Genomic DNA, 14,187 nt, shown 5'->3' with positions numbered 1-14,187 from the left:
TACCGCAAAGAAAAAAAAAATGACTCATCAAATGACTCATCAAATAGAGGATATCAATAAAGAGACAGAAATTATACATATATATGATATGTATTATATATATGATATATATATATATTATATATATATACAGAGAGAGAGAATCTAATGGAAATTCTGGAATTGAAAAGTGAAACAACTGAAATTAAAAATTCACTAGACGGGGCTTCCCTGGTGGCGCAGTGGTTGAGAATCTGCCTGCCAATGCAGGGGACACGGGTTTGAGCCCTGGTCTGGGAAGATCCCACATGCTGCAAAGCAACTAGGCCCGTGAGCCACAACTACTGAGCCTGTGCGTCTGGAGCCCGTGCTCCGCAACGAGAGGCTGCGATAGTGAGAAGCCCGTGCACCGGATGAAGAGTGGCCCCCACTCGCCGCAACTAGAGAAAGCCCTCGCACAGAAACAAAGACCCAACACAGCCAAAAATAAATAAATAAAAGCCATTTCTAAAAAAAAATTCGCTAGAGAGGTTCAGTAGCATCTTTGAACTGGAAGAATAAAGAATCAGCAAACTTGAAGATACAGCAATTGAGATTATTCAGTCTAAAGAACAGAAAGAAAAAAAGAATGAAGAAAAATGAACAGAGCCTCAGATACCCATGGAACATCTTTGAACACACAATATACACTTAATGGGAATTCCAGAAGAGGAGCGAATTAGGCAGAAAAACATATTTGAAGAAATAATAGTCCCAAAATTCAAAAATTTGATGAAAAACATGAATCTACACATCCAAAGTCCAAGTAGACATCATAGTAAAACTGTTAAAAGGCAGCGAAAATCTCGAACACAAGAGAGAAACTGATGTATCATACAAGGGAACCACAATAAAATTAACAGCTAATTTTTTATCAGAAACAATGGAGGCCAGAAGGAATGAGATGGCATATTCAAAGTGCTGAAAGAAAAAAAATCTGTCAATCAAGAAGTCTTTGTCCAATAAAAGTATCCTTCAACAATGAAGGTGAAATAAAGACACTCCCAGACAAAGAATGAGAATTTGTTGCTAGCAGGCCTGCCTTATAAAAAATACTAAAGGAAGTCCTTCAGGGTAAAAGGAAATGACACCTGACAGTAAACTGAATCCACATGAATAAATAAAGAGCAAAAGGCAATTATATAGGTAAATACAAAGACACTACAAACATATTTTTCTCTTTTATTCCCTTAACTGAGTTAAAAAACAATTGTTGGGTTTATAACATAAAAAGGGAATAGAGTTATATTGGAGAAAGGAAAGGACACCAGACAGTAGCTTGAATCCACAGAAGAAAATGAAAAGAAACATAAATGATAAATATGTGGTTTAATATAAAAAATTCTATAAATACATTTTTTTTCCTTTCCGCTCTTAAATTTTTAAAAAGACATATAAAGCAATAATTATAACACTATTATTGGATTTATAACACATGGATGTAATATATATGACAATAATAGCACAAAGGGTAAGGAGGGAATTGAGCTATATTGGAGCAAAGTTTTGATAATTTATTAGAATTGAGTTAGTAGTAATCTGAAGTATACTGTGATAAATTACATATTATAATCTCTAGAACAAACTGAGACTAGTAACTCAAAAATATAATAAAGAAACCACAAAGGAATTAAAATGTACATTAGAAAAGTATTTAACACAAAAGAAGACAGTAAAGGAAGAACAGAAGCACAGCAAGAACAAAAGAAGACATGAAGCATATAGAAAAAAATAAAACTGCAGAGAGAAATCCAAGCATATCAATAATTACTCTAAATATAAATAACTTAAACATTCAGACTAAATGTGAATGACTTAAACATTATCAAACCAGATTAAAAAAACAAGATTCAATTATACACTCCCTACAAGAGACATTTTAGATGCATAGACACAAATAGGTTGAAAGCAAAAGAATGAAAAAATATACACCATGCAAACAGTAACCACAAGTGAGGTAAAATGTCTATACCAATATTAGATAAAATAGAGTTTAAGACCAAGAAATATACTAAAGACAGAGATACTTTATAATGATAAAAGGGCCAATTCATCAAAATGATATAATTATGTGCACCTAACAACAGAGTCCCAAAATACATGAAACAACGCCTGACAGAACTGAAGGGAGAAATAGAGCATTCCACAATAGTAGCTAGAAAAACAACATACTGAACAGGAGAAAACATTTGCAAATGATATGACTGATAAGGGGTTAATATCCAAAATATATAAATAGCTCATATAACTCGACAACAAAAAGAAACAACCCAATTAAAAAATGGGCAGAAGATGTGAATAGACATTTTTCCAAAGAGGACATTCAGATGGCCAGCAGACACATGAAAAGATGCTCAACATCATTAATCATCAGAGAAATGCAAATTAATACCATAATGTGATATCACTTCACACCTGTCAGAATGGCTGTCATCAAAAAGAACACAAATAAGAAATGCTGGAGGGGATGTGGCAAAAAGGGAACCCTTGTACACTGCTGGTGGGAACGTAAATTGCTGCAGCCATTGTGGAAATCAGTATGGAGGTTTCTCAAAAAACTGAAAGTAGAACTACCACATGACCCAGCAATTCCACTCCTGGGTATATATCTGAAAAAAATGAAAACACTAATTCGAAAAGATACATGCACCCCAATGTTCATAGCAGCATTATTTACAATTGCCAAGATATGGAAGCAACCTAAGTGTTCATCAATAGATGAATGGATAAAAAAGATGTTGCATGTATATATACTATGGAATACTACTCAGCCATAAAAAGAATGAAATTTTGCCATTTGCAGCAACATGGATGGACTCAGAGGGTATTATGTTAAGTGAAATAAGTCAGACAGAGAAAGACAAATACTATATGATATCACTTATATGTGAAATCTAAAAAATAAAGCAAACTAGTGAATATAACAAAAAAAGAAACAGATTCACAGATATAGCAAACAAACTAGTGGTTACCAGTGGGGAGGGAGAAGGGCGGAGGGGTAAAATAGGGTTGGGGCTTGAGAGGTACAAACTATAATGTATAAAATAAGCTATAAGGATATGTTGTACAACACAGGGAATATAGCCAATATTTTATAATAATTATAAATGGAGTATAACCCTTAAAAATTGAGAATCACTATGTTGTACACCATAACATATAATATTGTACATCAACTATACTTCAATAACAAAATTTTAAAATTAAGTGGCTAAATAAAAACCAAAAGAAAAATTAAAAAAAAATACAAACCATAATGGAAAAGAATGTGAAAAAGAATATATATGTATATATACACACATATATATACATATATATACATATATATATAGAGAGAGAGAGAGAACTGAATCACTTTGCTGTATGCAAGAAACTACCACAACATTGTAAATTAACTATACTTCAATAAAAAATTTTAAAAAAAGAATAAGGATTGAAAAGATTATCAAAGTTATAAAATTAAAATCAGTTAAATATTAACTGTTTTTAAAAAATATTAATCATTATCCTGATTGGACAGGAGTATGAATTTACAGGAAGTTAGCTGAGGTCAAGACTGTAGAGCTTATCCGTCTAACTTCCTTTGAAAAGGACAGCTTGGGTTTTATAAAACCAAGATCACCTGCCCTGCCCATTTGAATGTGGAATTATTGTCTCATTTTAGGAATTGCTGTGTTCATTCACAAAACTATTTTAATCAGCTTTTCTTTACAGCCAAGAAACACCTGCATTTTGCAAAACAGAATTATGCATCACTGTATTTTCCACTTCATACTCAGGTTTCCTCCTCATTTCTTCCAGAAAGATCCTTGAAAACCTCAGAAGGAATATTAAAATCCACAGTTTATCAATGCACAGAGTGTGCTAACGTCCCTTGTATTCCTTCATCTTGGGAGACTACTTACATGTTTACTATTTTCCAAATCATTTAAACATGCATTTACTATGTGTAGAGATTCTTACACTCAATATAACCTTCAATTCCTATGACTGTTAAAATGTTACTCATATATTTTTAAGGAAAACACAATATTGATATCTAAAATAATCAAAAGCTTCCCATTTATTGAAAGCAAGTTTTTTCTTCCTTTTAATATCCTAAAATTTCCTGTGAAGATATACTGATATTTAAGAAATAAGCACATCCCTTATTAAAGAGCTGAATTTATTAGGGCTAGTGTTGTCATTACTTACAATTTAAAAAAATTTTTGCTCAACATTATTTTGCTGTCATAGCTCATGAAAAATGTCTGAATTTGAAATACTTCTTAGTGTTTCTAACTGCTGATATGATAATATATATGAATTTATAAAGTTCTTTCCAAATCAAATTAGTAAAATTAAATATTTAAGAATAATAGTGGGGAAAATTCTAGATTCTATCCATAGAACAAGCATCTGATTAATTTTGAGCACTAGTCCTTGAAAGCCGTTTTACTTGTACTGTCCCAGGCCCCTTTTGAATGACAATGACAGACAAAGACTTACTTCATCCAGTCGCCGTTCAGTTCCCAGAGCCAGGAGGTTATTGTATTCCCTTTCGAGAATCTGCCTTGCCTGTCGAGATCAGATTAGAGTTAACATCATTGAAGTCACCTTTTATTTGAAAAATCATAGCGATTATATTTACCTGAGAAAACATTCCAATACCCTGTTTTATTTACAGGGGTCTCATTTTTTTTATCCTCTATATCTATAAGCCATTGTAAATTTAAACTATAAACACAAGGAAGGGCAATTTTCTTCAGTCTGTGGACAGTAGAGACAGCCTCACATAAACGTCTGAGGTCAAAGGGTTTGACCTCACTTTGTTACTTTATTCCAATTGAATATTTTATGTAAACTTTGAAATATACAAAAATGAAATAAAAAGTAAAGTTAGACTGCCACATTTTTATCAAGTCTATGCAGGTAGTCCTGAAACCTGGCCAATCATCATCATTTGGGGAAACTTTAAATGATTAGGGTTCCTGTGCCCTATCTCTTGATATCTGATTTCTTAGGCTTGTGATGTAGATTGCACGTTTTATTTTAAGTTTTTAAGGAACTCCAGCAATTCAAATAATTATCCAGACTTGGGAAACAATGGCACACCCAGAGCTGAGTGTCTGTATAATTTCAGACATGTAAATAGAAATGACTGCCCCTCAGAGGGGCAGAGACTAAAGGCCATCTGTCAGGGATATTGATTGGGGGAATCTGGCATTCAGGTGGGAGGTTGGACCACATAACTTCTAAATCCCTTTCAACTTAATTTTATGATATTGTTTTGGCTAGAAATCCAGTAGCTTGAAATTAAAGTCCCAGTGACATATATCAAACGTTGAACTAACTCCCATTAGGAATCATGAATATACAGCCGACTTTTTTTTCCTAAAAGTTTACTTTGTCCTTACATAAACCAGGACACAGTGCAACTACAGCACAAAGGGGCTTGCCTGGGTGTTCTGTGTTGGAATCTGTAGTAATAAAGCTAAGCTGCTGTAGTCAAAGTTCTCATCCAGGGCTATAAGTGAGCCATGCACACCACTTTCAAGAATATTATTTGCATATTCTCGAAGTCCAATTGCTTGTATCCAGCGAATAACTCGATCATTGCTCCACACCAACACATCTAGAAAAAGAGGTGCATCATTTTAGGCTGCAGTATTTTGCATAGTAAATAAAAACTGCTGGCTGAAATGAGCCACAGGCATCTGGCCAAGTTAGCATTTATGCTGGCTTCTTTATCCACTCCCTAGTGCAGCTGGCTCCTTGTGTCACATGTATTTACCTTTCTAATAACTAACCCTTTCTACTTTTAGCCCAGAAAAAAATTGTGATTTTAAGAGTGTTTGTTATCACTGAAATGAGAGCATTTCCATCACATGGAACATAATGTCTCAAAGTGTTTCTTGTTTTCATTCTGGAGCTCTAGGGGTCTGTCTGAAGTTCAATGCTTTTACCACCAGATGGGGACGTTTCTTATTTGTGTCCATATACAGCTCTTCAGTCAAGAGAGCAAGATGACAATCTAAAATGGTTCTTCATCAGAGCATTTTTAAACTACTACCTAACTATTGTGTATAGGCTAGAAGAAACTTTTTTTTTTTTCCATCTGAAGCAATAAGTCAGAGAACAGAATAGTAAGAGAACAGGCACTCAATAGTTTGATACTTACCCTACTATTTTGTCAATCCATTATTTCTCAATCACATACTAATCCAAAAATCAACCACTCTCAAGTCATAAGTTGTTTTTCCTTTTAGGTTGAAACGCAATATTTTACTAAGGTACAAAACACTTTGAATTTTATTTTCTAAAACTAAAACCTTTAGAGAAAAATGTCATATATACCTTTTTAGACCATAACATATCAAAGTATATTTTATCCTTTTTACATTCCTTCTCATTATGAGTGGACATAATACTACATAATAGCCAGCAAAACAGTCAGAAGGACAAGAATGTTCCATTGAAAAGAAAGAATTTTGAGGAACTTAAGGGGAAATGAGAAAATAATTAAAACTTTTTTTCTAAAAAAAGAATCAAAACTTTTTTTCATTTCTAGAAAGGGAAATGAAACCCATAATTTACTAGTACAGTAAAAGTAAGTTTTCCTATTAATTTTTTTTTCTTTCAGAATGAAATATATACCTTATCCGGAAAAAGTATAAAGAATACTTTGGGAACTATTCTTCAACTTCAACTGTTCATTTCCCCAATTTAACTTATCTGCAAAAATCTTATTAGTATTTTCTTCTTTGTGTGTGTGTGTGGGGGGGGGAGAGTATTTATATATTAAGTTTTTCAAAAGCATTACTAATTTGTCCTAATGCATTAATTTATAACCAATTCAGATTTTCTTGTGTATAACATCAAAGCAATAAAGTGATACTTCAGCACCACAGAGGTCCCCTCATGTCCTTTCTCAATTATCCTCACCTCAACAATAACCAATATTCTGACTATGCTCACGCCAGATTAATTTTGCCTGATTTTTTAGTTTTTTTATAAATGCTGTCGTACAATATGTATCTTCACTCAGTATAGGGTTCACCCATGCTATGACAAATAGCAGTAGCTTGTTTATTTAGTATTCCATTGTATGATTATGTCACAATTTATCCCTTCTACTGTTGATGGAAATTTGGGTGGATTCTACTGTGGTTATTAAGAATAGTGCTGCTTTGGGGCTTCCCTGGTGGCACAGTGGTTGGGGGTCTGCCTGCTAATGCAGGGGATGCGGGTTCGTGCCCCGGTCTGGGAGGATCCCACATGCCGCGGAGCAGCTGGGCCCATGAGCCATGGCCGCTGAGCCTGCGCATCCGGAGCCTGTGCTCCGCAACAGGAGAGGCCACAACAGTGAGAGGCCCGCGTACCGCTAAAAAAAAAAAAAATATATATATATATATATATATATCCACCAGTATCTTTTCAACTATTGCTTCTTCCTCATTCTCTCTTAACCTCTCTTTCTGGGATTCCAATTACACCTATACTAGACTCCTCCCTGTGTCCAGTGTCTCTAATGATCTGTTTTGTATCACTCATCCTTTTGTTTCTTTTCACGTTTCAGGCCAGATATTTTCAACTGATATATCTTTTATTTCATTATTAGTTTCAGTTTAAACTTTCTGCTTCTTAAAATTTCCATTTAATCATTTCTTAACATATTGATTCTAGCTCTTTATTAAAAATTTTCCATTTTGTCACCTATTTTCTTAACACATTAATCACAATTGTTTTAAAGTCCATGTCTGAAAAAAAATCATCCAGGGTCACTTGTGGATATATTTATATTTTCTGTTTTATTCCTTTTGGTTTTCCTCATTTTGCCCCATTATTTGACATGTTTTATATATATATATATATACATATATATATATGTATATGTGTGTGTGTGTGTGTGTGTGTGTGTATATATATATATATATATATATATATATATATATATAAATCCCTGACTTTATGACTGAAAAATGCCTCAAGAGGAACTTTGCATAAAGTGTCAGGCTTACTTATTTCTTGTTTCTCCAGGTTCTTGGTTCCTCAAGACCTGGCAGCTTTGTCACCTCTAAATTACAATGTTCCCTCCCCTGTTCTGTAAGACAGGGAAAAGCAGCAGAGAATGACCAGGCTTACCTCTCAACACATTCCTCTTTTTCTCAAGATCATGGCCTCTCAAGGCTCGGGTGTCTTAATTGCTTTCTGCTGCCTTCAAACAGCTGTTTATTGATTGATCTCGTTTTTCTACTTGTTCTTGGTTGATTTAACGTATTCCATTATAGTCAGAAGTGGAGATTCCTGAGATTAATTTGTACTCTTTTTGTCTCTACCAATCCATGGTGGTGGTAAAGCATTTGCATATGAATCTGGAAGGTATATATACCTCACATACCTCTACTTAACTCCTATTGTGGCTTGAACAATTTTATTTCAAAAGAAAGGCCCTAAGTCTCTCTTTGGATTTGGTTTAATGAGAAACATGTGAGGAAAGACTCAAACTGCCCACTTTCCACAATCGCATTACTATATCCTGCTCCAGCCAAAGAATGAATTTCTTCAGGAAGTAGGATGTTTATCGTCTCCCTCAGAGTTTCAGCTCTTTCTTTCCCCATGTCTTCAGCAAAGCAAAGGACTTTGGTAATAATCCTTACTATCTATGGAAATTTTATATTATATATATATATTCACTGGGTCTCCCTGGTCAGTCCTAAAGTATATGTTTTCCTCTGAGCATTCATTAGTTTTTCCATTGAGGCATTAGACCTCAGAAAACAGGATGTAAGTTGGTTGGCATTATATTTTGGTTACATTAGTCAGCTGCTGTTGATAGCAACTGATTAGTTCTAACTACTGGTTATACCACACTTGCACTTCAAAAGTTGGGTAGGTATGTATGGTTGGCAGTAACAGTTCTCCAATTATTTTTACTAAATGCAACATTTAAAAAACTAATGGGGGCTTCCCTGGTGGCGCAGTGGTTGAGAATCTGCCTGCTAATGCAGGGGACACGGGTTCGAGCCCTGGTCTAGGAAGATCCCACATGCCGCGGAGCAACTAGCCCCGTGAGCCACAACTACTGAGCCTGCGCGTCTGGAGCCTGTGCTCCACAACAAGAGAGGCCGCAATAGTGAGAGGCCTGCGCAATGCGATGAAGAGTGGCCCCCGCTTGCCACAACTAGAGAAAGCCCTCGCACAGAAATGAAGACCCAACACAGCCAAAAATAAATAAGTAAATAAATAAATAAAAAGCCAAGCATTTGAAGCCCTTAAAAAAATAAAAATAAAAAAAATAATGGGACAATAGTTCAACAAAAATGTGGAGTTTTCTTTACACTAAATGGATTTGCAAATAGGAAGTATTTGTTCTTTTCTGGAGCTGGATTTGTATTTTGATAGCCTATGACATATTTTGTAGTTACCATATTTCTGCAAATATGCGTCTACCAAAAATTCCATTGCCATATCTGTAGTTATTCATGAAATAATAAGTATAAAATAATCCATTTATTTACAGGGTAAAGGTAAATAAGACACTAATACCAAACTCTCTTCTTCAGAACAACACAGTTTTGTTTTTCTTTTCATTTTGTAAATCAGATCCCTTTCTATAAATCTGTTTCCAAGCAAATTTTATGCTCTGACTTTAAAGCTTTGTAAGGATCCTCTTGACCTAAACAATAAATGTCTAGAGATCAGTGTTGACTGTTTCCTAGCAACAAATTAAATGCTTATAGATTTTGATATTCACATGGTCTCTTCACTTCAGAAAGCTGTTCATTAAGGTCCAGGTTAATTAACACTTCAGATAATAACAGAGACCCCTAGTCACAGTCAAGAGTTATTCCTGTAAATGTCATCAGATCAGTTACAGGAAATGGGCTATGTATGATCTCACTCACAGCTACATCACACATGGAGTTGCCTGTGTATAATCATAGTGAATCCTGGCAGCTTTTCTCAGAGCTACACTCTAACTAGCAATTGCCAAATACTAATATAATATTTGATGTAGTGCCAAATCATCTGTCTACATAAGAAGCATTTCATGTGATGAGACCAAGCATAATAAAATCTAATTGGAAAAAATGCTTCAGAAAAGAAAACCAGAAACAGGTATCCCACGGGTAAAATCTATTTGTGTGCTAAAACATCTCTGTTAGGTCAAGCACAGACTTCCTTTTGGTGTCTTTATTTGGCCAATTAGTTCCCAATTTCAATTCAACTGAACAGCAGTGCTCTAAAAACAACTTGCAATTTCCTGGGTCCCCAAAATAAAGTGAAATCAAATAACCCAATTTTGATAATGGAAGAACACCTTCTTGCTCCTAGGTAATGAGTCAAATGGAGTGTTACAAGAAATCCATTGTGTGTCTGTCTACTCTCCAATGAACCATATATAGAAAAATACTTTTAATCAATCACCTTCACAGGCATTCAAACCCATTCCACTCTAACTAATGTACTGTCCAAGAACTGCCAAAGATAAAAGTGATTTCTGACAATATTTATCACAAATGAAAATTACAGAAGTCTAAGATAGGTGATCTGAAAGAATAAAACAGTGCTAAACTTTAATATGGGAAGGAAGGGTAACATGTAATATATACTATTTTCATGTCTAAGGTAAGCCCTAAAGGCAGTGAAGATGACAATAAACAGACTCGTGCCTAACTTTGAACAATTAATGTACAAACACTTATTGAATTTGATGAAATGCTTCCATGTATCAACTCCTGGGTAATGGTAAACAGAAATATAAGGAGTTTATTTTGCTTCTACTCAAAATTTTCTTCAAAAAATTTGAGACTTTTTTCCATTAAAAAGTATAAATAGACATAAAAGGGCTTATGATTTTTGCCCATAAAAGTCCCATAGATATTTATATCTTATACCTAATCATTAAATTTTCCTTCAACAACAACAATAATAAAAATAAAGTGGTCTCTAACAAGTATAAAGTCTAACATGTTGTTCTTTTTAAACAATTATTTCCCCTGTATATTAAGGTACTGCTCAACATTTAAAGAGTTAATTACTAAATACAGTACTTTTCTAAAGTCTGTTATAGGAAGTGTCTTACTGGTTTGTACAAACAACTGTTGCAGCAGTTAGTAATGTTTCTAAAATCATTCCTAGCTAAAATTATTAATGGACTAGTCTCATTTATAGGGGAAAATTCCCTCTGTAACTTCTATATAAAAATCCCTGTATAATTTCAACAACTATATTACAAAAATAAAATATCTGGTCACTGAAATAGAATTCAAATGATGCAAACCAGGGATAAACTGCTATAAATAAATTATATACCATGTTTCTCTGAATCATAATGAGAATGTTCTATAAAAAGTCTGACAAAACTATGTGGAGGCATGTTTACGATAAACAGTATATATAAGCAATAGGTTCAGAGGAATAAATCTCAATTCAGAAAATCAAAAATATTCCCCAAGTGGGATATCTATCTTATAAAGTGATGATATCCTTTTCTGAGTTTTAATCAGAAAAGTAATGAAAAAGAAATAATGATGACACTCTTCTAGCTGAATACTTACGTTACTTAATGACAATTGTAATGCATACAGCATTTTAGGTTCATAAAAGTGAAAGCTAAAAATCCCAGAAAAAAAAAGGCATTTGATATGAAAGAAAGACATATTACCTTTTATTTCATGTTGGCTTGCTTCTCGTCTTCTTTCTAGTTCTTTTCGGTCATAATTCAACCTCTTTAAGCACATAATTCCATATTGTAAACTTGTTCTGTTATTTTTTTTTAAAGGAGAAAACACATTTAGTTTACTCAGTAGATGATTAAGCATAGTCAACACTATGCACTACTTCTTCAGGCAACAGGTTAATAAATTCCATTTGTAATTAAATCCTTTAGAATTGGAGGGAATAAAAATTATAGTTATTCTAAGCACACAGTGTTTCTAAGGGGTAAAAAAAATATATTTTTAAAATAACCATAGTCTTAAAATAAATCTTGGATTATGTTGTTCATCCACATGTCTTTGTTTTCCATTAGGCTATTTCAACATTGTTTGAAGACAAATGAACATTTTACTCCTTTGAAAAGAGTCACTATTATGGAGACAAGAAGGAAATTATAAGAAAGGGATACTCTTCTTTTTAGCTGATGAGAAAAATAATATAAAAACATGAATGAGGGCTTCTCTGGTGTCACAGTGGTTAAGAATGACACAGGTTTGAGTCCTGGTCCAGGAAGATCGCACATGCCACGGAACAACTAAGCCCATGCACCACAACTACTGAGCCTGCGCTCTAGAGCCTATGAGCCAGAACTACTGAGCCCACGTGCCACAACTACTGAAGCCCGCACACCTAGAGCCCGTGCTCTGCAATGAGAGAAGCCACCACAATAAGTAGCCTGCACACCGCAACAAAGAGTAGCCCCCGCTCGTCACAACTAGAGAAAGCCTGAGCACAGCAACGAAGACACAACGCAGCCAAAAATAATAAATAAATAAATAAATTTATAAATAAATAATAAAAAGATGAATGAGTTAAGTGATAACATACAGAACCAAATATCAAAATGAATAGCCACCAACTCTAAGTGATACAGAAATATGTGAAAGGAACAAGTCAGCAGATATTGAAACTCTATGTGGAAAGGATATTGTGGAAGAGCAAAAACTGACTGATCCTTAAAGGATCAGGCAAAGGGAGGGTTAGTAAAGGATATGGAACACCATGAACATAGGATGGCTGATGAAATGTTAAATGTGTGGTGATAGATCCTCTGTCCACAGTGAAGATCTATGCCAGGAAGTTAGGAGGAATAAGATTTTATATGGAGAATGGGGTTACATTAAGGAAAGTTTGCATTCAGAGTAAGTGTAGAACACATCAAGGTGATAAAAATTATTGGACAATTTTCACAGGAGGATAAAAATGACAATAAAAGGTTTTGGTTTAAGAGAGAATAATCTGGAAGTAACACAAGAGTTGGGGAAAATAGGTACTTCTAGGGGACAGGGAAATTAGTTGAAGAAGAAATGCTGTCAAAATAAAGGTCCCACTAAGGACAAAGAAAAGCATGAAAAGAAAATCTAGAAACCAGAGATGTTCAGAGAGAAGAAAGAAGACTTACTGATATTATATATAAAGGATGTGGAAGAGTATAATAGGTAAAAAGAACCTCTAGGCCTCAAGAACAAAGAGCACTGAATATTAGTGATTTCTTAAATGTTTAGAATTATAGACAAATTTAGACATACACATTGGCCAGGCTGCTCTTAAGTGCTGGATTCATTTCTAAGCCCTGCATTTTAATAAGAACAATGCTGAGTTCAAATATTTCAGAATCAGAGGAAAATGGAAAGAAATCTGCATTAATTGCTGTTATGGGATAAACTGTGTTTCCCCAAATTCTTACAACGAAGCCCTAACGCCCAATACTTCAGGATGTGACTGTGACGGGAGACTGGGTCTTAAAAGAGGTAATTAAGTTAAAATCAGATCATCAGGGTATGCCTTAATCCAGTATGACTGGTGTCCTTATAAGAGGAAATTTGGACATACAGAGAAACCTGGGAAGTACACACACACAGGAAAGACGATGTGAGGACACAGTGAGAAGGCAGCTATCTGCAAGCCAAGGAGAAGAAACCAATAATGCTGACACCTTGATCTTTGTTTTCTAGATTCCAGAACTTTGAGAAAATAAATTTCTGTTGTTTAAGCCACCCATCTATGTTATTTTGTCATGCTAGCCCAAGCAAACTAATTCAGTGGAATACCAGATAATACTGATGTAAAAACCATCATAGACATTAGCCAGCTTGAGGTTAAACCACTGGGTCTTGCCTAACTTCTGCCCAATTTTTGTATGTAATGTAAAATTGTGCTATAAAAAGGATATATGTTGTTACAACAATGTCTTGTCAGATGGAAAACTGGGCTGTAAAGACAATGGGATGCCATATGCAGTAAAGTATTACTTGCTTTAAGTCAGAGCTAAGCATAGCATAAAGATGAAGCTTGTGTATTTCCCAGAACAAACAAGAACCCTGCCATTTGAGTAATTTTTATTTTTTAAAAAAGAAAACTTGATCTCCGGATGAATCATTTCTACTATAATAATAAAGCAATTAAAAGTTGATCCAGTGAAGAATAGAAAACAGGCACAAGTGTGTCATCAAAAATTCTAATATT

At 34.4% G+C, this 14,187-nt stretch overlaps 1 protein-coding gene across 2 annotated transcripts in view; it reads right to left on the bottom strand.

Annotated features, from left to right (window-relative positions):
• The window catches only part of PPFIA2 (PTPRF interacting protein alpha 2), a 474,519-nt gene that overhangs the window by 7,904 nt on the left and 452,428 nt on the right, over positions 1–14,187 (bottom strand). For both annotated transcript variants that reach the window (XM_033866289.2, XM_033866290.2), the window contains exons 27-29: positions 11,669–11,766; positions 5,457–5,632; positions 4,507–4,575 (exon numbers count right to left, since the gene is read on the bottom strand). In XM_033866289.2, coding sequence (XP_033722180.1) covers positions 4,507–4,575; positions 5,457–5,632; positions 11,669–11,766 — 343 coding nt within the window. The remainder of the gene's footprint in view (positions 1–4,506; positions 4,576–5,456; positions 5,633–11,668; positions 11,767–14,187) is intronic.

This window comes from Tursiops truncatus, chromosome 11 (assembly GCF_011762595.2).
Source record: "Tursiops truncatus isolate mTurTru1 chromosome 11, mTurTru1.mat.Y, whole genome shotgun sequence".
NCBI classification, from domain to species: Eukaryota; Metazoa; Chordata; class Mammalia; order Artiodactyla; family Delphinidae; genus Tursiops; species Tursiops truncatus.
This window is presented reverse-complemented; position numbering and strand designations above follow the sequence as displayed.